The sequence below is a fragment of the Mirounga leonina genome, unplaced genomic scaffold, assembly GCF_011800145.1.
Source record: "Mirounga leonina isolate KUSES-001 unplaced genomic scaffold, KU_Mleo_1.0 Mir_201, whole genome shotgun sequence".
Lineage (NCBI taxonomy): Eukaryota > Metazoa > Chordata > Mammalia > Carnivora > Phocidae > Mirounga > Mirounga leonina.
Window position 1 is genome coordinate 2,962,133 of NW_023270504.1, and position 26,414 is coordinate 2,988,546.

Sequence of the window (26,414 nt, forward strand, 5' to 3'; positions counted from 1 at the left end):
AGTGTTCTCTCCTCTTCAATTCTCTGAAAGTTTGATTGTAATTGATATTAATTCTATCTTAAATGTTTGGTAGAATTCACCAGTGAAGCCAGTTGGACCTGAAGTTTTCTTGTGAGAGGTTCTTAACTATACTCAGGGCCTTCAGATCATGAGACTGACACACTGCCTACTGTACTAAGGAGGCTAGCTAGGTTCTTAACTATGAATTCAGTTTCTTCATGATACAGGGCTTTTTGGGCTATGTATTCTTCCTAGTGAACTTTGGTGGTTTGTGTCTTTCAAAGACTTTGTCCATTTCATCTAAGTTGTCCCGGTGCTCTTCATTTCTTTGTATAGATGTTATCTGTTATTTCCCATTTCCTAAAGAATTTTCTTTAAAATTTATGCTAAAAAAAAAAAATTAAAAAAAAATAAATAAAATAAAATTTATGCTAGTGCAGGTCTCCTGGTGATAACTATTTCAGCTTTTGTATGTCTGAAAAGGAATTTGTCTTTGCTTTTGAGAGATTTTCACTCGCAGTAGAATCCTAGGTTGAGAGATTTTTATTCCAGTACTTGAAAGTTGTTGCTTCACTGTCTTCTCACTTGCATTGCTTCAGACAAGAAGTGATCTATCATCTTTATTGTTCCTCTGTACATACTGTTTCTCTCTCTGCCCACCCAAGCTGCTTTTAAGATTTTCTCTTTATCACTAGTATTGAGCAGTTTGGTCACAATGTGCTTTGGTGTAGTTTTCCTTAGGTTTCTTGTGCTTGAGAATTCACTGAGTTTCTTAAATTTGTAGATTTTTACTTTTCATCAAATTTTGGAGTTTGGGTTGGATTTTTCAACCACTAATTCTTCAAATATTTTTTCTGTCCTTTGGAAACTTGTTACATACATATTTGTCTGCTTGAAGTTGTCTCATAGCTTATCCATACTCTATTCTTTTTTTTTTTTTTTAAAGATTTTATTTATTTATTTATTTGAGAGAGAGAGAGAAACAGCATGAGAGGGGGGTAGGGTCAGAGGGAGAAGCAGGCTCCCCGCTGAGCCAGGAGCCCGATGTGGGACTCGATCCCAGGACTCCAGGATCATGACCTGAGCCGAAGGCAGTCGCTTAACCAACTGAGCCACCCAGGCGCCCTCCATACTCTATTCTTTTTCTTTAGGTTTTTTTTTTTTTTCTGTGTGTTTCCTTTTAGGTATGTTTAATTGCTATGCTTTAAAGTCACTAATCCTTTCTTCAATGTTTAACATGCCATTAGTCTCACTTGGGTTTTTTTTTTAAATCTTCTTTCTCTACCTGACATGTTCCATCCTTCCTCGAGATTTCTGAACATATGAAAGACTTAAAATAGCTGCTTGAATGACCTTGTCTGCTAATTCTAATATCTATGTCCTTTCTTATTTGCATAACTGGAAATGTTTCATTGAATGCCAGGTATTATGAATTTTACCTTGTTGGATGCTCGGTATTTTTATATTTCTGTAAATATTCTTGAGCTTTGTTCTAGGATGTAGTTGCTTGAAAACAGTTTGATCCTTTCAAATCTTGCTTTTGAGATTTGTTAGGTGGGACCAGAGCAGCATTTATTCTAGGACTAATTAACTCTGCTTGTTGAATTCCATTTGGGTTTTCCCCTCACCACACTATAGCCCGAGAACTCTCTCGAGACAGTGATCTTTGACAGCAGTGGGGCTCACCTTGCTTGTTTTCCATCCCTGAGGGATCACTGTCCATCATTGCTACATGTCCAGTTCTTGAAACCATTGCATGTTTTATCTGTTTTTCAAAATTGTTTCAGGTGGTAGGCAAATCCAGTCCTCACTGTTGAGTCATTATCAGTTTTGATAAATAATTCCCTAATAAATTCTCCCTGAAATTGTGTAAACTTACACCCCAGTAACATTGTATCCCAGTGCCCATTGCCCATTTACCTGTACCATCACGAGATTATTCTTTGTTTGGTTTTGTTAATCTAATCAAAAAAAAAAAAAAAGCCATCTCTTTATGGTAGAAATTTTCCTATTTTTTGAAATCAAGACTAATAGTTGGTCATTTAATCAGAGTTACAGAGAAAAAAAAATTAATTATATACACATACAATTACACAGTTTGTCTTAATTTTTCATAAACTATGCCCACTATGTATATCATCTGCAATTTTTAGTTTCTTTAAAGTGAAATGAGAACTTAATGGCACTAATTCATCTGAGTTCAAATCCTTCTGGATTTTTACATTTTCCCTAGTCTTTTACATTAATTTTGTCCAAAAATAATTACAGAGCTTTATAGAGCTGTTTACCTTTATCTAGTCTTTCCAAAGCATTCAGATTGGTTTTCAGAGAGACAGAACTCTTTTCACATTTATATTTCTTTCATATTTAGGACAGGTAAATAAATTACATAATTACAGTAACAAGTATAGTTGGCCTAAATACATTGGGAATCACACCTAAGTTATCCTTGGAAAACATGTGACTCATCTAGTAGAGATGGGAGTGCAAAGCCCAACACAGAGTAACCTACCAGCTTTGATAGTACTCAGGGAATCCATAAGGTTCACAGAGGGAATAAAGAGAATGTAGGTAATCCTGCAGGTCAGTTAAGTAGAGCCAGACAAAAGAGTTCTGTTGACTTCTTTTTTCTACTAAGATCTGTATTTCCGTAATGATTTGTAGGAGTTCTTTACCTATTATGCATATTATATATAATCCACGGTGTTAACCCATCTTATGGTATCTTTCATCATGCAGGATTTTTTTTTTTTTAAGATTTTATTTATTTATTTGACAGAGAGAAATACAGCGAGAGAGGGAACACAAGCAGGGGGAGTGGGAAAGGGAGAAGCAGGCTTCCCATGGAGCAGGAAGCCTGATGCGGGGCTCGATACCAGGACCTTGGGATCATGACCTGAGCCGAAGGCAGACACTTAACGACTGAGCCACCCAGGCGCCACATCATGCAGGATTTAAAAATTCTTCTGAAGTCAAATCTATCAATATTTCTATTCATTGCATCTGTATTTTAGGTGTTTCTTTGAAAAACCTATCCCCATGTTGAGAATATTTTTGGTTTTAAAAGCTATATAATTATTGGGTATTTCTCATTGCCCCTTTGCCTATATGTTTGTTCCATGGAAAGAATAAGTAAGGATTTAAAAAAATAATATATTTAACTAGTAATGAACTTTCTTTATACATATAGGTGAAGAAAATTGGACTAAAAATTAGTCCTTTCTATGACTAAATCAGATAAATGTTTAAATCTTTTTTTATTTCCAATTTTAAAAAGCTGGGCATTATTATGCATGCTTTCATTTTCTAATATGGAAATACTTGAATTTTTCTTTTGTTACTCAAGTTAGGCTAGACTTCCACTATTTCTTAAGTTACTAATTTGATTATAAATATCATTTTGCTTACACACAGGATTAATGCTGCGCTTGCCTTCTTGGCTCTTATTCTAAAGCTAGGACAAACACTGGTTTTGAGAATAATGAAACATGAAAATCACACTGAAACCTAAAAATATATATGCATGGTAGAAAAATTTAAGAATTACGTTATAACCCAAGAATATTAACAAAATCCTGCTAATATTAAGCATAGTGCAACAGTGTTTGAATTTATGTATAAAAGACAGTTACAGGGGTGCCTGGCTGATTCAGTTCGTAGAGCATGCAACTCTTGATCTCAGGGTTGTGGGTTCGAGCCCTACATTGGGTATAGAAATTACTTAAAATCTTAGGGGCGCCTGGGTGGCTCAGTCAGTTAAGCAACTGACTCTCAGTTTTGACTCAGATCATGATCTCATGGATCCTGAGATCAAGCCCCACCTTGGGCTCCACACACTCAGCAGGGAGTCTGCTTGAGATTCTCCCCCTCTGCCCCTCCCCCCATTCGCACGTGTGCACATCCTCTCTCTTTCTAAAAAATAAATCTTAAAAAAATAATTACAATGTGTAAATAAAGATCAAAATTTTAAATCATAAGCTTTTAAAACCAGCAGCAACTTTTTAATCCTTATTTTATTTGATTAGGACTCAGCCCATTTAATATGGTTGATCTCTTTCTTCTTTTTGAAACTTTCTTCTTTTGGCCCAGGGTCTCCTGGTTCTTTTTCCATCGCTCTGGCACCTTCGGGTTTCTTCTGTGAAAAATTTATCTTCAACCTGTCCTTAAATGTTCGTGTTCCTTAGATACCTTCCTGGGACTTTTCTCCCTCGACACCACCTCCTGACCTGCTTCATCCACTCTTACAACTTCCATTCCCATGTGTCAAAGATCCTGATGACTCACTGAATCTCCAGTCTCTATCTCTGCCCTGGGCTCCAAACCATGTGTTCATCTATTTCCTGGACATCCCACTGAACTCAACATCAGCATTTCAAAAAATGAACACATTATCTTTTGTTTTTCTTCTCTAGTATCCAACCCTCGTTTTAAACTTGTTCTTCCTACTGGATTGGAAGGCAGGACCCTTGGTGGTTTGAGCGTTAACTCTAAGGAGTCACTCAGGGCGGGGTGAACCCAGCACCCTAATTAGCTCAGTGACCTTGGGCAAGATATTTAACCTTTCCAAGTCTCTCGGCATTCCTACCTCTAAAGTTGAAATAATAGTCCTACTGGAAGGAATTGTGAGAATGCAGTTGGTGCAGTCAGATAATGGTACGGTGCCTGCCCTGAAGTAACGAGTCAGAGCGTATTATTTCCTGTGTAGGTGAGGGTAGGGCACCCAGGTGGTGTGACACAAAAACTTGAATAGAGACTGACCTTCTTTTATTCTTACCTCTCAAGATACTCATATTCATGCAGTTTTGAAGACCTGTTAGTACTACTACTAAAAGTGTCTTGAATCTACCCACATCTTTCCCTCCCCACTCAGTGCTACTATGCTAATCCCTATCATGATGTTTTCTGTTAATCCAGCTGCTTCCTGGTTAATTTGCCTTCCTCCGTTCTTAGCCACTCCTGATAGAGTCGCCTTACAGCATGGAGGGAGACCTTCCTCGTAGCTGCTCCACTTGCCTCCAGGAGAAAGGACAAACCCCTTAATTTAATCTGCAAGTCCCTTTTAAAACTGACCTTATTTCCATGCCTGCTTCGTATCTCATCACTGGAGTATTGACTGCCATAACTGTCTTGCAGAATCTTATTATAAACTCATACAAATTCATTACTCAGAATTTGAGAAAGTAAGAAACAAAAAAGAAAAACACACCCACAATTCCCACTCTTGTTATCATTTTGGTTTTGTCCCCTGACTTTTTAAATGCATATATGTACATAGCTGTAATCAAAATGAATATGTAGCTTTGTGTGTAGGGATTTTTTTTGTTTAATTTTTAAAGATTTATTTATTTATTTATTTGACAGAGAAAGACACAGCGAGAGAGGGAACACAAGCAGGGGGAGTGGGAGAGGGAGAAGCAGGCTTCCCGCGGAGCAGGGAGCCCAATGCAGGGCTCGATCCCAGGACCCCGGAATCATGACCTGAGCCGAAGGCAAACGCTTAACGACTGAACCACCCAGGCACCCCTTTTTTTTTTTTAAAGATTTTTTTATTTATTTTTGTTTAATTTTTAAAAACATGCACAAATATATGCTTGTTGTTTAAAAAAATACAAAGTAACATAACTACTTTCATACCCCCATCATTTCTTCCAAGCTCCCTAATTTCATTTCCTCCTTTATGACTGTTTGAATGGAAATACATAGATATTTTATACAGTTTTTTCAGTAACACTATATCACAAGCAGTTTGTCATAACATGACCAATATTTTGCATACCTCATATTAATGGTGGCATATTAATGGTGACAGTAGTAGCTGCCATGTTTTGAGTGAATACTATATACCTAGCATGGAGATTGCTATTCTTAGATAATTTCCATTTGACTGGTGAGGAAACTGTAATGACTAATAAAATATTGGTCAGTTCTAATATTGCTCTGCCTCTTCCATGGAAACCTCAACATAAAGATATGTGACAATCATTAACCAGTCTTCCCCTGTTGTTGGACATTTATGGTTTCAAATTTTTCACCATTATAAATAATGTAGTGACAATTACGTGTGTGTTCATTTCAATTTATTTCCAAGTAAAGGTTATTAGAAGAGAATATTTTTAAAGTTTTTGACACGTATTGCCAATTGCCTTCCTGAAAGGTTATACCAGTTTACAGGGAGTGATTAATTCTAATGGGAAGGAAAAGAGAGAAGGGGGTGACATTTCACAGAAGTGACATGTGAGCCAGCTCATGCAGAATGAGTAGGGCTTTGCCGGAAGTGAGGCATAGTGGTCAGAGCATTCCAGACAGGAAAGAAAGAGCAAAGGCACCAGGGCACAAGGGAGCCCTTGCCCCAAAGGAGTCACCCTCTGCTTATTTGCCACCAGAAATCCTCATCATTTATTTTATAGTTCGCAGGAAAGAGAATCAGAATAGAGCTGTTCCATATATTTAGAAACCATCTCAAATGAAAGTTCTTTTGAAGTTCTGAGACATTCATGTTAGTCTGTTTCTTTTTTCCTTTCCCCAGAGGGAGAACAAATCCCCTGAGGATTCGGTATAACTGGGAAATGCATGCAACCTCTCTGGTCCCATCTGCTTCCCTGAATTTAAAGGGGGCAAGGACAGTACATTTGACATTGGCCCTAATGTATATAGGATCCATCAGCAACCATCCTTCTAGTTATATGCAGTAAGGTGAATGTCATCAACTTCTTGGATTTGATACTGATTTTGTTTCAATCTGCTTGATAAAATGGATGAAAGTTACTAAAGTCTATTTTTTAATTTGGGCTAGGTGCTAGATAATAGGGAGTCAAATTCTCCAGTAACTAGAGCTGTAGCAGATTTCAACCTTTATCTGAGCATGGTGTGTCTGCAATGACTTCTTTCCGGGCTGGCACAAGTGCTGAAAGCCAAAGGGATAGAGGTGACAGGGTAAGGGAAGCCTGCCGTCTGAGCGCCCCCCCGCCGCCTTTTCCCCCCAGTCAGGGCAGTGGAGACTTCCACATGCCACTTCTTGCTAATTCTGTAATTGCATCTGGAAATGAAATATGGCCAGTAAGCCACTTTGCATCATATTTTGAAGAAGGCAACTTATAAATTATAAGTTAAGTAATAAAATATTACTGAAGTTTGCAAAGTACCTTCAGGACAAACAGGATTTTCTTTTTCTTTTTTTTTTTTTAATTTATTTATTTGACAGAGAGAGACAGTGAGAGAGGGAACACAAGCAGGGGGAGTGGAAGAGGGAGAAGCAGGCTTCCCGCCGAGCAGGGAGACCAATTGTGGGGCTCGATCCCAGGACCCTGGGATCATGACCTGAGCCAAAGGCAGACGCTTAATGACTAAGCCACCCAGGCACCCTATTTTTTATTTTTTTAAGATTTTACTTATTTATTTGACAGAGACACAGCGAGGGAGGGAACACAAGCAGGGGGAGTGGGAGAGGGAGAAGCAGGCTTCCCGCAGAGCAGGGAGCCCGATGTGGGGCTCGATCCCAGGATCCCGGAACCATGACCTGAGCCGAAGGCAGGCGCTCAACGACTGAGCCACCCAGGCGCCCCCCAAACAGGATTTTCTTTTCGCGTCTGATGTTTATACTGCTGGTGTGCAGATTTAGTATAGGTGGCATTTATGAAGTTTACAGAGTGTAAATTTAACCATCTTAAAACCTAACTATGAAATAGAAATTGATGGAATTAGGGAAACATGTGAGTTACAGACTGTTTTAAAATAAATTGTGCCTTTCTGCTTTTAAGGAAGTGTAATAATGAGAACAGATGAAGTGATCAAATAGATGATCTGTTGGACCAGAATTAATTGATAGCTAAGTATTCTTTCTCATTGGCATTGTCACACAAATATATTAGAATGGTTCTAGACATAGGCCCAACAAAATTGCTGTGAGCAGTTTACCAGTTGTGTCCTGTTCTGCAAATGAATGTCTCTGAAGGGAGCAATAAATGGAAGTGGTACTCCTCATTACTACCAGCAAAGCCTTAAAGGCACCAAAAGACTACTCTCTCTCTCTCTCTTTTTAAGAGAAGGAAGAGGGGTGGGCAGAGGGAGAAGGAGAGAGAGAGAATCTTAAGCAGGGCTCCATGCCCAACATGGAGCCTGATCGAGGGCAGGATCCCACATCCCTGAGATCATGACCTGAGCCAAAATCAAGAGTTGTATGCTTAACCGATTGAGTCACCCAGGTGCCGCAAGAGTACTTAATCTCTTAAGGTTCTTAAGAAGCTATTTATCAGATAACACCTGGAAGTGGGTGGAGGAGTCATCATCTGTTTTATTATTATTATAGTTACTATTTTTAAACCTTGACTTTATTCTTGCCTTGCTAGTCTTCTTCCCAATCCTAACAAAGGGAGATGTCAAATTGGAACATTATGTCTTAAATACCATTTATCTGTCTATGAAAGGGAAACTGGAATTTGATGATACATAGAAAATATGAAAAGGTGTTATGAGGCCCAGAGCATGAACTGTTGTGCAGTTGGGGGATCATTTGTAGGTGATGAACTTCATCCGAAAGGGAAACACCTGCCCATTCACAACAACAGTTATATCCTAAAAATTTCTGCATTAAGATGGTGAAAATGACTGAGATCTTTACCAAAAGTTCTTACTAAAAATTTCTGAGGGTGCCTGGGTGGCTCAGTCAGTTAAGCATCAGACTCTTGATTTTGTCTCAGGTCATGATCCTCAGGGTCATGAGATCGAGCCCTGCATCAGGCTCCACGCTCAGCGTGCTTGGGATTTCTCTCTTTCCTTCTCCCTCTGCTCCTCCCCACTCACACTCTGTCTTGCTGTCTCTAAAAAACAAATAAATTTTTCTGCATCAGATGCCAGTGGAAGTCTATGAGAAGGAAAGCCCTCAGTCTGCAACTTAACATTTCTCTTCAGCAACCCATGTCCACCTCTTGATTTTTTTAGATAATATTTGCAGCCTGAAATATAAAATCACTTTGCTCAGATTGTCATTATTTGATGTCTTCTTGAACAACCATCCATTTCAGAATCTAAATCATCTATTTTTCTATTCCTTGTTCTGGCCCTTTCTCAGCACACTCTTTCTTGCATATTTGGATCGGAGAAATGTTTCTAAAATAGCATCTCAAAAAGTGTAAAATTACATTATTTACTTAAATTAAAATGCTTGCATAATTTTTATATATATCTTTTTAAATACCCAAAGCAATTGATCATAAAAATTGCTGGCAGTTAGGATTAGTTTGCATTGCTACTACCGTTGCTATGGTAAATGAATCTTTATTTCTACTGTTAATGAAATTGAGTCTGTTTGTTTGTATTGACTGTAAAATTCTTTCCTGGAAAAAACACTCATGTAATGTGCTGTTCTTCCATAAAACGCCTCATTCCTTGCATTCCCAGGTCTGTTCATCTTCATTATGCTCAAGGCTTTTATAACTAAACTCTTTCTATCCACTTCGCTATCACTTACCTACCTTCTGTCACTTCATTTTCCCCTTCAATTATCTCATAGGTTTCAGCCTTCGCGAATTTATTGTTAGCTCCTTGATGAGAGGTACTGCCTGATAGCAGGTGTGTATTGTATGCCGTGCGTCTCAGGTTGTGTCTCCGTTGTTGTTTGATGGGAGTTCTAATCCACATTAGTGAACTTCATCTGTTCATTCATATTACAACCAATGTCTTTAATGCCACATCAGAATAAATATCTGAAATACACATGCATTTCTTTCCCAGGTTAATCAGCTTCGTGGCATCCCCAAGCTGCTACAGCTCCTAAAAGTTCAGAATGAAGATGTTCAGCGAGCCGTGTGTGGGGCCTTGAGAAACTTGGTATTTGAAGACAATGACAACAAATTGGAGGTGGCTGAACTCAATGGGGTACCTCGGCTGCTGCAGGTGCTGAAGCAAACCAGGGACTTGGAGACTAAAAAACAAATAACAGGTAGTGCTTACAGAATTTTAGGACATAGGACAGGGTACCCCAGCTGGATATGTTATCTGTTTTTTCTTAAGGTTCCCGGAACCAGTGGTTGATGGGCTCATCATTATCTGAGAGGTGGCTTTCAGGGAACATTGTCACCCTGCTGAGTTAGACCCCAGATTCAGGTCAAGTTGGAATTCCTTTTTTTCTGAAGGGGAAATTATTTTGAAGCTTTGTTCAATATTTTTCATTAAAAACTGTGACTTTGAGTACATGTTTTTAAAACAACTTTACAAGACTCACAGCCTAGAAATCCCGCATCAGTTTACTAACAGCCAGTTGTGTAGTTTGAGGATGTGTGAGGTTTCAGTACTGCCTTGGGTGTCCAAGGCATTCATTCAGAAGAGACTCAATAGGAACCACACCCAGTTATTTTTATTATATACTTGGTAATCCACTCGCTGGATCTATGTGAAGAAAGCGAATCAGGGAGTCAAATAGTGCCTGAATGTAGAGGGTCAATTTAATCAAATAGTCAAAATACAGGAAATGTTGTTTCCCAATCCTTCCATTACCTGGACCCCTCAAAATACCTGCTCCCTAGCCCACCCATCCTGCACCCTAAAAAAAGAAAAAAAGATGAAAGTGGCTGGATGTGGTTTTTTTTTTTAGTTCTCTACTTCATATTTCAAAATACTGATTTGTACAAATAAATATCTTCTTTCTGCCCAAGAGATTAGAAGGATGAAATAATCTGATAGCATTAAAGCAACAGTTTTAGTAACCCTTGAAACATGGAGAAGAGAGACCTAGTTTCATTTAAATGAATAGTACATATGGTAGAGGAGAAAATGGTGCATCGATGTTCAAGCTCACCCTCCTCGCCATCATCTTCAGCTCCCTGCTGGTGCTCCCTGCACACATTACAGACTGCGATTGTCAGTAGGATTACCCTGGGGAAACTTTAATTAAGTAGCTTCAGTGGCCCAGGTGGTAAACATACATTTTTAATTTAATTATCACGGAAAGGTTCTGAGGTATTTTTAGGTATTATTGGGTGATTAAATCTCACTTTTATAAATGAGAAAAGTAAAGCCCAAAGAAGTTAACCTTTTTAATATATCCTATAAAAGTATTTTTAAGTACTAATGCTTGACAGTGTTATTTATTTAAAAGGAGGTATTTCACAAATATTATTTTAAATTGAATATATTCTGCACTTCTGCCATGTCCACTTTACCATAAAGCAGTTCTTTTTTCTTTTTTTTATTTAAAGATTTTTAAATTTATTTATTTGAGAGAAAGAGAAGAGAGAGATAGCGAGATAGAGCACAAGCTGGAGGTGGGGAGAGGGAGATGGAGAGGGAGAAGCAGACTCCCTGAGGCTGAGCGGGGAGCCCGACGCAGGGCTCGATCCTAGGACCCTGGGATCATGACCTGAGCCGTCGCTTAACCGACTAAGCCACCCAGGCACCCCCAATAGTTCTTTTTTTCTGTAGAAATGTTGCCATTCAATCTTCTCTGCCCATTTCTATTTATAATAATCACATATTTTTTTATCTTGATATATTTTAATTTTATAAAACTGTATGAAGGGTCGTACCATGCTGCCCTTCTGCCAGCATGCTATCTTGTCCCATGAGAAATTTCCTTCCATATTTATGACTTATATTAAAATACCTACAGAAATTAAGGGTGATCTCACTCATTCATTGATTCATTCATGCATTCAGCCAGCGTTTACAGGACTGCCTTCAAGTGCCAGGCGATGAGAATCAGTCTAGAGAGACTGTAGACATTCTTTTCCCTCTACTAAAACATGAACAATTATGTGATGGTTGGCACTTAAAAAAAAAAAAAAAGACCAAACCTCATAGTTAGAACCTAACATTTCCTTCATTAAAATATAGTAACGACAACCATAAGAGAGAATCAAACAGATGCACTGTTTTACAGTAAAAAAAAAAAAAAAGACTTCACAAAGGAGATATGGTTCCTTGTGGACTTTTAAAGAAGGATAGGATACACTTTGGTGTTTTGAAGGACAGTGAAAGTTATTCCCAGGAAAGTGAACATCATTAGCAAAGCAAAGAAGCAAAAAGAAGCTGCTGGTCATTGAGAGGGAGTTGGATAATAGAGTATTGAGGTTAGGGTATATTGTAGCTAGAGAGTTTGGAAGGATTTGTGGGTGTGTGTCAAGGAAGTAATCCATTGAACCTCTCTTCCTCTTCTTTTGTTTAGGCAATAGGAAACTATGGTCAGAGAACATTCTGTGGTATTAATGCCATAGAAACCATTCATTTATCTTTAGATAATCTACAGAGCTGATAAATGGAGGTTTATTGTGCAATTCTCAGGATTTCCAGAACAAGCCAAGCACCCCTACCAGAGGGTGCTCATTACATGCTAATTGAATTGAGTTGATACTTGAATGTTTGATACAAATCCTTCGAAATAACTTCCTTTAGCTCTATTAATAGAACAGCTAAGTAAGTGCTTTCAGGGCCTCAGAAATAAACTGTTGACTTAATGTAGACATGTTTGTATCTTTGTAAGGAAACACAAGCGAGCAACCATATATGTGAATCTTGTCTATTTGGTGAACATCTTTTTATTGAGCCCCTTTTACATGCTAGTCACTAAGTTAGGACTTTCCATTTTTCATCTTTATGCCCCCCGACATCTCCCTAACGCATTGTTGATGATTTCCTCATGATCAGCGTGACACGCAGCAAGGTGGTCGGGGGGAGTAGATTGCCCAGGATTACACAGCTAGCAGAGCACAAGGCCCAGATTCGAACCTAGCTTTATCTGGATGTTTTGCTCTATGAAAGTGGCTCACATCTACTGCTTTGGGGGCAGAGAGTGACTCATTTTTACACTTCTTTGGGAAAGGGCTTGTCTTTAAGAATCTCAGATCAGAGAGCTCCTTCACTCCTCTCTGAACCTTCCTCTCTTTCCACTTAACACTGACGTGCTTCGGTCCTCTTCACGCCTCTGGTCTACTACTACATTTGCTTCTTACCCGCCCTCTGATTCAGTATTGTGCATTCCCACTCGATCCATCACTCTGCACCTAGTGATTTCTTTCTAATATGAAAATACTGCCCCATTGGGCTCCCCACTACCCCTAAGATATGATGTGAGCCCGGTGACCATGGGCAGCAGTGTCTCCTCTCATACCCTCCCAGCCCAGGTTCTGAAATCCCAGAGGATTAGCTGGTCTGTTCCACATCTTGGTATCTTTGTCTCTGCTGTTCCTTGGACTAGATAGCATCCTTTTCCACACCTTGACCACCTGGTGAACCCTCTCATCCTTCGAAAGTCATCTCTTCCTCTGAAGCATTTTCAGATGCGATCCTCTCATACTTTACTCCCTGTCTCCCCCCATCCCCCCAGCAGAGTTTTGAAAGAACAGGCTTCTAATGAACTACTTTTGCACCCTTTAATATTAGGATGCCACTTATTTCATGCCTGTATGTTTATTGCAATAACAACAGTGCTATGCCTCCATGTTTCTCAACTGTGGCTGTCTGATTGAATATGTAAAAGAGACGTGTGGAGGCACCTGGGTGGCTCAGTCAGTTAAGTGTCTGACTCTTGGTTGCACTCAAGGTCATGATCTCAGTTCCTGGGATCGAGCTCCGCGTCAAGCTCTGTGCTTACCATGAAGTCTGCCTCAGATTCTCTCTCCCTCTCCCTCCCACTGACACTCTCAAATAAATAAAATCTTTGGAGCACCTGGGTAGCTCAGTTGGTTAAGCATCTTCAGCTCAGGTCATGATCTCAGAGTCCTGAGACCCAGCTCTCTCCTCAGTGGGGAGCCTGCTTCTTCCTCTGCCCCTCCCCCTCACTCATGCTTGATCTCTCTCGTGCTTTCTCTCTCTCTCTCTCTCAAATAAATACATTTTTTAAAAAATAAATAAATAAAATCTTTGTTAAAAAAAGAGGTTTGTGACCTGGGAATATCTAGATTACACACAAATAAGAGAATCAAGTGTGTTTTCAGATAAGACCCTGATTTTTTTGGCCAAGATATAAAACCATTAACCATCTGATTTCTATATATGCATAGAAGAAGCACCAGAGCTTTGTTCACTAACCCTCCTGGCGTTTTCAGTACCAGATGAGGAGGGAAGCTCTTTCCTTTTCAGGTGAAAAGACTTCAGGATCAAAGACTTTCCCTCTACAAGGTTGTTCCCCTCCCTTACCAAGTAAGCGTGGTAGTGTACTTTAATTGAAATGAGAACAGTACATACTGATCTCAGAGGTTCATCTTCAGGGTCACTGAGTAATGAGGACTTTGAGGAGCGAGTAGGGCTCTGCCTTGGCAAGAATGAAGCAGGAGATTCTTGTCCTGCATGTCACATAAGGAAGGGTCGGGATGATTGTTGATGGAATTTGTCGAAAATGCATATTCACCTCTGCATGTTTAATGGGAATATTTAATTGGATTGCTGTATTTTAATAGCAGAAACATTTTACTGTAAAATATTCATTATGCACCTTTTATTTATTTTTTTTAAAGATTTTATTTATTTATTTGAGAGAGAGAATGAGATAGAGAGAGCATGAGAGGGGGAAGGCCAGAGGGAGAAGCAGACTCCCTGCTGAGCAGGGAGCCCGATGCGGGACTCGATCCCGGGACTCCAGGATCGTGACCTGAGCCGAAGGCAGTCGCTTAACCAACTGAGCCACCCAGGCGCCCCATTATGCACCTTTTAAAAATAATTGTTTTTTTTCTTCATTTGTAATGTGCAACAGGTTACCTTGGGTTCATATATAACTCAGACTAAATGGCCTTTGCAATAGTGTGGTATTTCAGGCGAGATTTACAAAACTTAGGTGAGAGGAGTAGATCCATCCATGCAAGGGAAATTATTAAAAAAAAAAAAAAATCCTCCTGTTCTGTGATCACTTTGCAAAACGAGGTTAAAACACACCAGTTCTCCTGTTCCTCCTTCTCCTCTGTACTGATAATAGGGATTTATTTAGTCATAATACTTGCAGTTTTTGCTACCAAAGTATCATGCAGACTTTGTTAAATAACTATATTTCTAGTCCTAAAGGGCAATATTAATAAAACATGAATTTTAATATTTTATAAGATCCCTTTACTATAGTTAGCTATTTTTTGCAAATATCACAGTTGGCAATAAATTTCTGGATAATGCAGTTATTATTATCTCTGTTACAAGTGCTAATTATTCAAAGTATATCCCTTACCAGAATCCATTTCTCTTTCTTTTTGGCTCAAATGAGAACTTAGTGATAGAAAATGACAGGCTTATCGGCTGCCACGAAGAACTATAATAGAGATCTAGGCACTATGAATAAATTAACTAGAAGTTAAAGGTGAGACCAATGAAAACCTAAACCCTAATACTAGCTCAGGGCATCTAGAATCAAGTCATCGAAAGGAACCTCTGTCAAGGGTCATCTGGCCCATTCGTTTCTCAGTGCCAGAAATGGGAATCATTTTTTTAAGTAATCTTTACACCCAGCGTGGGGCTCAAACTCATGACCCTGGGATCAAGAGTCATGCACTCTACCAACTGAGCCAGCCAGGTGCCATGGAAATCATTTTTATAAAATACAGATTCCTGAGAGCCATCCTGAGATTCTGGCTAGTAAATTTGGGATGTGGCCCAGAAATATGTGATTCAGATATGCCACTAAGTTCATTTGGAAACTGCTAGGCTAGTGGACCACTCTAGCTTGGGGGTAAAAAAAACTCCTTGTCAATGTTTTCATAAAGGATGAGCTCATTTTTTATCAGCTCCAGCGATAAAGCTGGATCTTACAAGCAGGTCTTCTGTTGTCTTCAAAGCTCTCTTAGAAGTTTGTATTTTCAGTGAGCCAGAATCTTTTTCCCTAGAATTTCCACTCATTAGTTCTGGTTTTGCCTTCTTATAGTCACAAAAAATGATATCTAGCTGTTAAACCTGCATTTCTTTCATTACTAGAGAAAATGCATTCCTATGTGTATTAGATTCTAACATTTTTTAGATTGGGTTAATTTTTCTAGCAATTGAATCTTTAGCGATTTATAAGAACTCTATATATTGAGGCTATTAACCTCGTATTGTCATACATATTTTCCCAATTTGCAATTGGTCCTTTATTGATTTTGTGTGTACACGTAGGGGAAGTGTCTAAGTATGTATAATCCCGAATTTCTAGTGAACACTTAAGCTCCTTCCTAGCTTCGTGCCATACACAAATTTGGCAGGCATGACATTTCTATACAATATCCTACATTAAAAATTCAAAACTTATACTGACATTCCCAAGCCAGATTCTTTTATGGAAGTAATACTGCATGCCAAGCTATGAAGGACATCCGACCGTTGAGGGAAAATTCCACTCCCTTTGTTTAAAATTAATCCTCTTCTGGTTTTTATTGTAAGGTATACTTTTCCTTTGAGTGCCCTGTGTGGTCCTTTTTAAAAAGAGGAAATGTCATTATACTTTACATTTTTAAGCCTCTGGCAAGCAGAGACTGTTAATTTGTTTATTTAAAACAGGAAGCTATTTTTTTTTCCTTTTCTCTCTTTTCTTTTTAACTTCCTTTAGTAGCTTAGTAACCAGACCACTCAACCTCAGACCTGCCTCTAAATTGTTTTCAACCACCTTTGGAGTTTTATTCTGTCACTCCCCCTGTCCCGTGCCCCTCAAGATGAAGTGGGAGGAATGAAGTCATTGTGTTACAAAACCTGTGGCTGAGGGACACTGCTCCTGAGTAATCCCCAGTGCGAGTTGGATCAGGAGAAGACCTGAGCCAGAATGCTGGTCCTCACAAGACACTAGACCCAGTGTCTCTCTATCTGACGGAAGCTCAGTGTAGGCTGCAGTGGGAATTTGGTTATTGTTTCAGAAATTACGTACTGGTACACAACCAGAGTGAACTGGTGAAGGTCAAAAGACTGTGTTTGGCCTCAAGTGTTCTAAATGGTGGGCCAAGTATTAGTATGGTTGAATAATTAGCAAGCTTTAACCACACGGACAATTATTTCAGTCATTAAAATCAGGGCTGATGATATCACCACATAATTCAGCCAAAAAAAAAAACACCTTCGCTTTTTTCACAAGGTAGGCTGTCCTGTATACCTGTGCTCCTGCTTGCTTTTATGCAGACAAAGCAGTACATTTTAAAAGTAAGAATTACCGATTGGGTGGTAGGGGCATGAATAGGGAAGAAAATGAAGATTCCCTTCTCTTTCCGCCCCTTCTCTCTTTCTGCCTTCCTGGATGCTAGTGAGTTAGAGTCATTCACGGAGGGATGAAGGAAGCTAAGGCAACTTGACACCTGCTGGGAGTCACTGGAATAGCCAGCGAGAGATGCATAGTCTTTCCACTGAATCGGAAGTATTTGAATGCCAAATTTGTAAGAAAAACAAATCCTAAATGTATGGTGCCACTTTGTATTCTCTCTGAGATACCCAGCTTCAGGCTCTGTCTCACAAAGGCCCTGGAAAGTACAGTATGCTGTTCTTTTAATTTATTTCTGAGTTGGCTTATATAGCCTTTCTCTTTAATGGCGGGTCAGGTGGAGACGTTTCAAGAGGAAAGGGAAAGTTGAATGAGGACAGTGGTACCAGCCTTAGGCCAATGCTTTAGGCCATACACGTCGGCAAATAGATCAAATACTCTTGTATCTCCTTCACTGCCGAACTATAATGTAGGAAATACGTGAGGTAGCTAGCATAAATTCCAGGAGGACAGAAAGTCTATCATTGGATAGGATTTAATAAGTATTAATTGGTAATGTTGATCAGCCTACTGGTGACAGGCATGGGTACAGGCAAAGGCTTTCTGTGGGCCCTTCTGCTCTCACTGGGAGGCAAATATCAGGTGGAAGTTGCAGGTAGTGGGGAGCGGGAGGCAGAGGGAGATATTCTCTCCTGCTTCTACAGAAGAAACACTTGGGTGCCTGGCTGGCTCAGTCGGTAGAGCGTGTAAGTCTTGATCTCATGGTTGTGAGTTCAAGCCCCATGTTGGGTATAGAGATTACTAAAAAAAAAAAAAAGTAAAATATTTTTTAAAAAAATAAAATAAAAACATTGAAGTCTTTAATAAAATAGGATCGTTTCCAGCCTCCATGTTAATGAGACCAGAATTTATTATCTCAGTGAGGTCAGCTTAATGGTAGGATCTTTTAAGAGAAACAACATAAATGTTAAAGGATTTCTAACTTTCATTCACATTCCTGATTGATTTAAACTGGCATAATTTTATATCATAATCTCTCTCTCTCATTGTGGATCGGCTTCATTGCCATCTAACAAACTCTAAACCGATTCTTTCGGTTGGGAAAGGGGCTGTCTCGCTCCCCCTTTTTTCCAAACAGCTAGCCACAGCCTGGGGGGATGCTGGCCCTAATTCATCTTTTCAGCAGTCATTTGACCCATCCCTGCACTGTTTTGATAGTACTCTTTGCTTTTCTAGGTTTGCTGTGGAATTTGTCATCTAATGACAAACTCAAGAATCTCATGATAACAGAAGCCTTGCTTATCCTGACTGAGAATATCATCATTCCCTTCTCGGGGTGGCCAGAAGGAGATTACCCTAAAGCTAACGGTTTGCTTGATTTTGATATATTTTACAACGTCACAGGATGTTTAAGGTAATGCCACTCTACAGATCTTTTCTCTGTATACCTTACATACTGCATCCAGGTTTCTAAAACTCTACTCCATTACCTGGAGATGCAATAAGAATTATAAAGATCAGTCTAAATAAAAAAAGCACAAGAAGTGTGTCATTACCCGTTGTTACCAATGGGGCGTGTAGAGACAATGAGAAAGGTAAAGTAAGAACAGAATATTGTTTCTAGGCATATTTGATTTTATCACCTACCCACATTAGCTCACAAAAGAGAGGATGTCATTTCCAATAAAGAAAACAGAGAGCTGATCTGAATGCCCAGAATCCCATGCAGACTGGCCTTTCCTGTCTCCCAGGGTTTAAGGTAGGCTCCATGCTATTTTTTAATTCACAAAAATCTAATTTACTGACATGGTTAAAAAATAATTTTAAACCTAGGGTTTTTATTCTTTTATCTTATACATTATATTAGTTTCAGATGTACAACATAATGATTCGATATTTGTGTATATTGCAAACAGTCACCACAGTAAGTCGAGATGACATTCATCACTACACATAGTTACAGAGTTTCTTTTTTCTTGTGATGGGTACTTTTAAGACTTTTCTCTCTTAGCAACTTTTAAATATGTAATACAGTATCATTAACTATAGTTGCCATGCTGTACATTACCTCACCAGGACTGACTAACTTGTTCGTTTGTTTATGGCATATGAAAAATTTATTTCCATTATGGTTTCTTTGGACTTACTTATTTTATGACTAGAAATTTGTACCTTCTGACAACTTGCACCCATTTTGCCCACCCCTCCTGCCTCTGACAATCCCACCAGTCTGTTCTCTGTTACCTATGAGCTTGTTTTTGTTGTTGTTGTTGATTTAAGTAATCTCTGTACCCAACATGGGGCTCAAACTCATAACCCCAAGATCAAAAGTCACATGCTCTGTTGACTGAGCCAGCCAGGCGCCCCTACGACCTTGGTTTTTATTTTTGTTTTGTTTTGTTTCTTTTAGATTCCATTTATAAGTGAGATCATACAGTATTTGTCTGTCTTTGCCTGATTTATTTCACTTAGCATAATGCCCCCAAGGTCCATCCATGATGTTGCCAGTGGCAATATTTCATTTTTTGTTGTTGCTGAATAATAGTCTACATATATATACCAGATTTTATCCATTCACTTATCTGTAGACACTTAGCTTGTTTCCATTTCTTGGCTATTATGAATAATGCTTCAATGAACATGAGGGTGCATATATCTTTTCAAAGTTAGTGTTTTTGTTTTCTTTGGATAAATATCCAGAAGTGAAATTGCTGGATCATATGGTAGTTCTGTGTTTAATTTTTTGAGGAACCTCTGTAATGTTTTCCATAATGGTTGTGTCAACTTAACATTTCCACAAGCATTGCACAAGGTTTGCCTTTTCTCCATATCCTCACCAACACTTTTGTTATTTCTTGTTTTTTTTTTTTTGAGGATAGCCATTCTACCAGGTGTGAAGTGATATCTCCTTGTGGTTTTGATTTTCATTTCCCTGGTGATTAGTGATGTTGAGCATTTTTTCATGTGCCTGTTGGCCATCTCTGTATCTTCCTTAGAAAAATGTCCATTCAGATCTGCTTATTTTTAAATTAGATTGTGTTTACTATTGAATTGTATGTTTTTCATATATTTTGGATATTAACCCCTTATCAGATACATGATTTGCAGGTATTTTCTCCCATTCCACAGATGGACTTTTCATTTTGTTGATGGTTTTCTTTGCTGTGCAGAAGCTTTTTTAGTTTGATATCATCCCACTTGATTATTTTTGCTCTTGTTACGTTTTGGTGTCAGATCCAAAAAATAATCACCAAGATTGATGTCAAGAAGCTTACTGCCTATGCTTTCTTCTAGCAGTTTTATGATTTCAGGTCTTATATTCATCTTTAATCCATTTTGAGTTAATTTTTGTGCATGGTGTGAGATCGTGGTCTAGTTTCATTCTTTTGCATGTGGCTGTACAGTTTTCCAAGCACCCTTTATTAAAGAGACTTTCCTTTTTCCTTTCCCCACTTTCCCCAAGTATTCTTGACTTCTTTGTTGCAAATTAATTGACCATATATGCTCAAGTTTGTTTCTGGGCTCTTTATTCTGTTGCAATGATCTGTGTGTCCACATGCTGTTTTGATTACTATAGCTTTGTGATATAGTTTGAAAGCGGAGTGTGATGCCTCCAGCTTTGCTCTTCTTTCTCAAGACTGCTTTCTTCATTTGGGGTCTTTTGTGATTCCATACAAATTGTAGAACTGTTTGTTCTATTTCTGTGAAAACTGCCATTAGAAATTTAATAGGGATTGCAGTGACTGTAGATTGCCTTGGACATTGTAACTATATAATTCTTCCAATCCATGAGTATGGTATATCTTTCCCTTTATTTATGTCTTCAGTTTGTTTCATCAGTGTCATGTTGTTGTTGTATACAGGTCTTTTGCCTACTTAGTTAAATTTATTCCTAGATGTTTTTAAATAGCTGTAAGGCAACAAAGCCTAAAGGGACAGAAAGTTTTGCCATAAGAACAGCTACAAAGGAAGTTAGTTTGATCAGCATTTCTAAATAATGGGATGAGAAAATGCTTTAAAGGTTTTCTCCCTTGGGCTGTCAGATGCCAGCTAAATCAAGAGGAAATAGAAATACATGGCAGGAGGAAGAAAAGTGCTAGTCATCTCTAAGATCATGCATCTCAAGCTTTCTTATATTTGAAAATAATCATTGTGCTTTATGTGCAAGGATTAAAAGAAATCAAATGGAAGATACAATCAGGGGCTGCCTGGGTGGCTCAGTCAGTTAAGCATCCAAGTCTTGATTTCAGCTCACATACTGATCTCAGGGTAGTGAGATTGAGCCCAGCATCAGGCTCTGCATGCGCACACTCTCTCTCTCTCTCTCAAAAAAAAAAAAAAAAAAAGTAATCAAAATTAGGCAGCCCATGAGAGGTCAGAATATATTCTGCCTTTTGATATTTTCTCTAGTTACAGTTCATTTTTTTGAGGGAATCTAGATTGTAACTAAGAGAATTTATTATGGTAAAATGTTTATCTTCTCTCCATTGTTAATCACACATCATATCAAATACCAGTTTTGTGTAAGCTTTTATGTTAGCTCCTGGGAATTTCACAAAAATGAATAAGAGAATCCTTAGGGAACCGTTAACCTAACGGGGGTGGGGGGGGTGGGGATGCAGATGAGTAAAGGAAAGAGAACACAGCTGGCAGTGAAATATGTTAGAGCAGTAGCTCCTGGAGCATTAGCATCTGTATCACCTGGAACCTGTTAAAATCCTCAGGTCCCACCCCAGACCTTCTGAATCAGAAACTCTCAGGGTGGGGCCCAGCAGTCTAGTTTTAACAAGCCCTCCAGGTGATTCTGATGCAGCTGAATTAGGAGACCCATGGTGTCAGAGGTACAAGGGAAGTAAGTGCTGCAGGAATGCAGAACAAAGGACCATTCATGCCAGCAGAGTGGGATCAGAAAGACGCTATAGAAGAGGTGCCAAATGAACTAGGCCTTGGTGGATTATTTCAATAGTCAGAAATTCTCTAAGGACTAGGCACTCAATCCTTGAATAGCAGAAGAGGTGCCTAAATGGTCTCTTTGAATCCGTCTTCTGTACAGTTCACTAGAACCACTTTTTTATTACACTTTTGATCTAATAATACATTTTGAACTATTTAAAAACATTTTGCATCTCAGAATTTCTCTGTAGCTCCCATTGCCTGACCGTGTTACATCAGAGTTCTTAAAGTATCAGTAGGGACTCTTTCAACTCAAAATTAGTTACTCAACTCAAACTTGCTAAAGCCACGTAGGGATTCATTGGCTCCTGTGGGTGAGATGTTGACGGTCACTTGTGGAAGTGAAGTAAGTGCACCAGGAACCATGACCTCAGGGACTCGGGCAGAAACTCAGCATCCATGGGACTCACTCTGTTTTTAAATTTGTATCTCCTCTCCATTTGCTCTTCTTCTTTCACATGTTGGGCTCATTCTGTACGAATGCAAACAAGGCTGTGCATTCTTTTTATCTTTAATCCCTAACACCTAGCAAAGTTTCTGGCATATAGTAAGCAATTATAAAGTATCTGAATGAAAAAAATAAATGAAGGAGTGAGCAAATGAAAATACATGATGAACTGGGTGAATAATCAAGTCTGGCAAGAGTATCAAATTTGTGATGGGAAGTAATCAAACAAGTTGGAAACATAGGCTAAGGCTAGATTGTGGGGGCCTTGAAGGTCATGTTAAGAGGTTAATTTTTTTCTTCTGTAAGCAAGATTAGCTAGTGTGGGAGAATAGAAATATGGTAAGTTCTGTGTGAAGAATAATTATAATATTAACAAGAAAGGTGTATTGAGAAAGTGAATAATAAAGACAAAAATATTAGTTGCAAATCTCTTCCTGCTGCTTCCCCTTATGAACGAGGAATAAAAGATGGATGTTTTGAGTGAAGCAGTGCCTTAGTTGACACACATTTTCCAGAAGATGTAATAGCTGAATATACTCCCATCAATATGACACCATTTTAAACAGTGTTTGCACAGCCAGTCCAAACCACTGACTTGAACTACTTTTAGAAGTAGAATATAGCAAAACATCTACAAAATTTGAATGCCATAGTATATGCTTAAATATCTGTTCTTATTTCACCTATGTATCTAAATCACAATAATAATAGTTGACATTTATTGTGTATTACGTTCTAGAAACTGTTCTGAATTCTTGATGAGGATTTTCTCAGTTTATTCTTACAACAGCCCTTATAAAGTAAGCTTTCCCCATTTTATAGTTGAGGGGTTCAAAGAGATTAAGTGATATTTCCAACGTCATGCAGCTAGTAAGAGACAAAGCTGAAGTTCAAATCCAGGAAGCCTGTCTCCAAAGCCAAGTACATTCATACATTCATGTTTGTCACACTCCTGCAGACTGTGCTGATATGGATAAAACCTCTGCCCTTCACAGCCTTGCAACCTCACATTGTCTCATTGTTTTTGTTTTAGAAGTTCTATGCAAATGGAACTCTGTACTGCATTTCATATAAACAGAGAAGATACAAAGGATGAAGCCTATGAAGTGGGAGACATTTCCAGGAAAGGAGAGGGCATTGTAGGCAACGTCAGGTTGGATGTTGTCACAATGAGTATAAAAGCCACTAAGGAGATATGCACAGAATGCAAGAAAAGACCTGTAGGGGACCTGCGATCAAATAGTCTCAATTTCCATAACAATAGAGGTGTCTGCTGAGTAGTTGCTTATTTATGACCACAGCTTCTCTAAACAGATTTTAAGACAGTTGTTGACTGGTTCTAACAAAAGTGAATCTTGCTGAATAATAAGGTCACAAATGTTAGCAAATATCTTAATTGCTCTAAGTTTATTTGAGGTATTCTCTCCCCCAGTGGGTGTAGAGCCAACAATGAATTGACAACATGAGCAATATCTTTGGCACTGTGGTTGACTCAGGTTAGTGTAGCTAAATTTTTTCAATCTCCTTTGGAGAAAAACTGCATACACCAGTGACTTTTTTCCTTTACTAACTTGACACTGAGATCAGTTTTGAGAGGGACTTCCCTTGGTCTGCATATAGCAATGGTATAGAGTGAGTCTGCTCCGCAGGTAAGATGTTTGCTTTGTTGATGAACTTGCTTTGCGGCAGTGACCCCGGCTCTTCCCATCTGGACCTGGTACATTGAGATTGCATTCACACAGGAGAACGTGCAGGGTTTATCCTTCGAAAGGACCAATGCTGTCAGGTACAGCGTATTTGTCAGGTATCAGATCATTTATCTACAGGATTAGCATCTGTCTGCAGCAGCTTTAACATGCATGGGCCTTGGTGCCTTCTTGAGGTCCCTTTGGAATTAACATACTTTTAATGACTGAAGTTACTCCCTGAAAGGTGATACAAATTTTGCAATGAGGAAAACATCTTAAACAATATTATGCTAGCAATAATGAGTAGTAAAACCCAAGTTAGGAGAGGAAAAATAAAATGGTACACTCCAATTTGTGCTAGAGCCAGCAAATGGAATTGTCAGCATCTCTTAATAGCTCCACAGGCAGTGACATCATATTGGTAGGTTGAAATCAGCCACGGTGGGAGTGTTTACACCACAGAAATTGGCAAATGCTACAAGTCAGAGGTCTCCCCACTCCCTTGCCCCTAGAAAACTGATTGTTGGGACGCCTGGGTGGCTCAGTCGGTTAAGCATCTGCCTTTGGCTCAGGTTATGATCCCAGGGTCCTGGGATGGAGTCCCACATAGGACTCCCTGCTCGGCGGGGAGCCTGCTTCTCCCTCTGCCTGTCACTCCCCCTGCTTGTGCTCTCTCTCTCTCTCACAAATAAATAAAATCTTAAAAAAAAAAAAAAAAATGACGACACACGGATGGGAGCTGCCCGTGCAGAGAGGGGAGGCTGCTCAGCAGCACAGCTTCTGCTGCCAGCCTTTGGGGCGCTCACCCCCGTGCTCATGCAATCATTGTCAATGACAAAGTGACTATTGAAGTTATAATTGTATTAAATTAATGCTAATAATTTGGATATTTTATTTTATTTTTGGCTGCTCGGGTAACGTTAGCCCATAACCAAACATACATGGTTTTCTTTTTTCTTTTCTTTCTTTTTTTTTTTTTTTTCCTTTTTTGGGTACAGCTGTAAAATATTTGGATATAGGAAATGTGTTATTCTTGCAGCCTTGATATTCAGGGTGGATTGTAAAATATAAATTTTTGTGAGATTTCAAAGATTAAGATTATTTTGATAACATTATTTACAGATTTAAAAGATGTGGTTATCACAAGTCTGTTGAGGGGGAAAACTACTGCATAAAATAACTAACTTGGAATAAATATTTTGCATCAGTAAAAAAAAAAAAAAAAACCTGATAGTTAAATAAAAATTTACCAGCACACCACTGGCACTGAATTTCTGTTAGTTAATATTAACACCAAAATGTGGGTAATTAGGGTATAAGCATATTTTTTTCTATACACATCCCTTTTCAAAGAAGAAACAATTCCTATGTTTTCTTGGAAGGTATTACAAAGCTTCATCATTTTCCTTTTTTTTGAATGGAGAAAACATGCTAAAATGCCCCATTCTTTTTTTTTTTTTTTTTACAAGTTATTTTCATTTACTTAGGGTGAGAAGTCTAACAGTATTTGATATTTGATAATTTATTGCAATCAGTAGGATACTCTTTAAGATATTTCAGATTCCAAAAGACTTATGTGACAATCATAGAATTGTAAATTACCAAAAAGCATGAGCTGCCTTCTTTGATTTAACACCCCTCCTACATGCACACTCATTGTGATGAGCCCCTGCTTTTCTATTTAGTATGGGTAACTTCTTAGGAATTGATGTGACATGGCTGTCAAGTCTGTATGTTCCACATCACTGATTGGCACACCTTTGGAAAACCTATGGATGTGACAAATAAAACCAATAGTTATTATCAGGAGGAAGTTTGAAATTTCTTTTTTTTATTTTAATTTTTTTTTAATTTTTTTATTAACATATAATGTATTATTTGTTTCAGGGGTACAGGTCTGTGATTCATCAGTCTTACACAATTCACAGTGCTCACCATAGTACATACGCTCCCCAGTGTCCATCACCCAGCCACCTCATCCCTCCCACCCCCCCTCCACTCCAGCAACCCTCAGTTTGTTTCCTGAGATTAAGAGTCTCTTATGGTTTATCTCCCTCTCTGCTTTCGTCTTGTTTCATTTAGGAGGAAGTTTGAAATTTCTACCAAAGATTTATCATTATTTCTCCATTCCTCCATGTCGTTCTTATGGCTTCTTCCCCTTTCTTTCCTTCCTCCCTCCTCCTTTCTTCCCTTCTCT

At 38.7% G+C, this 26,414-nt stretch overlaps 1 protein-coding gene across 1 annotated transcript in view; it reads left to right on the forward strand.

Annotated features, from left to right (window-relative positions):
- PKP2 (plakophilin 2) overlaps positions 1–26,414 on the forward strand; it is a 90,126-nt gene that overhangs the window by 34,415 nt on the left and 29,297 nt on the right. Inside the window, exons 5-6 of the mRNA XM_035027919.1 lie at positions 9,730–9,937; positions 18,365–18,542. Of these exons, the coding sequence (XP_034883810.1) occupies positions 9,730–9,937; positions 18,365–18,542 (386 nt within the window). The remainder of the gene's footprint in view (positions 1–9,729; positions 9,938–18,364; positions 18,543–26,414) is intronic.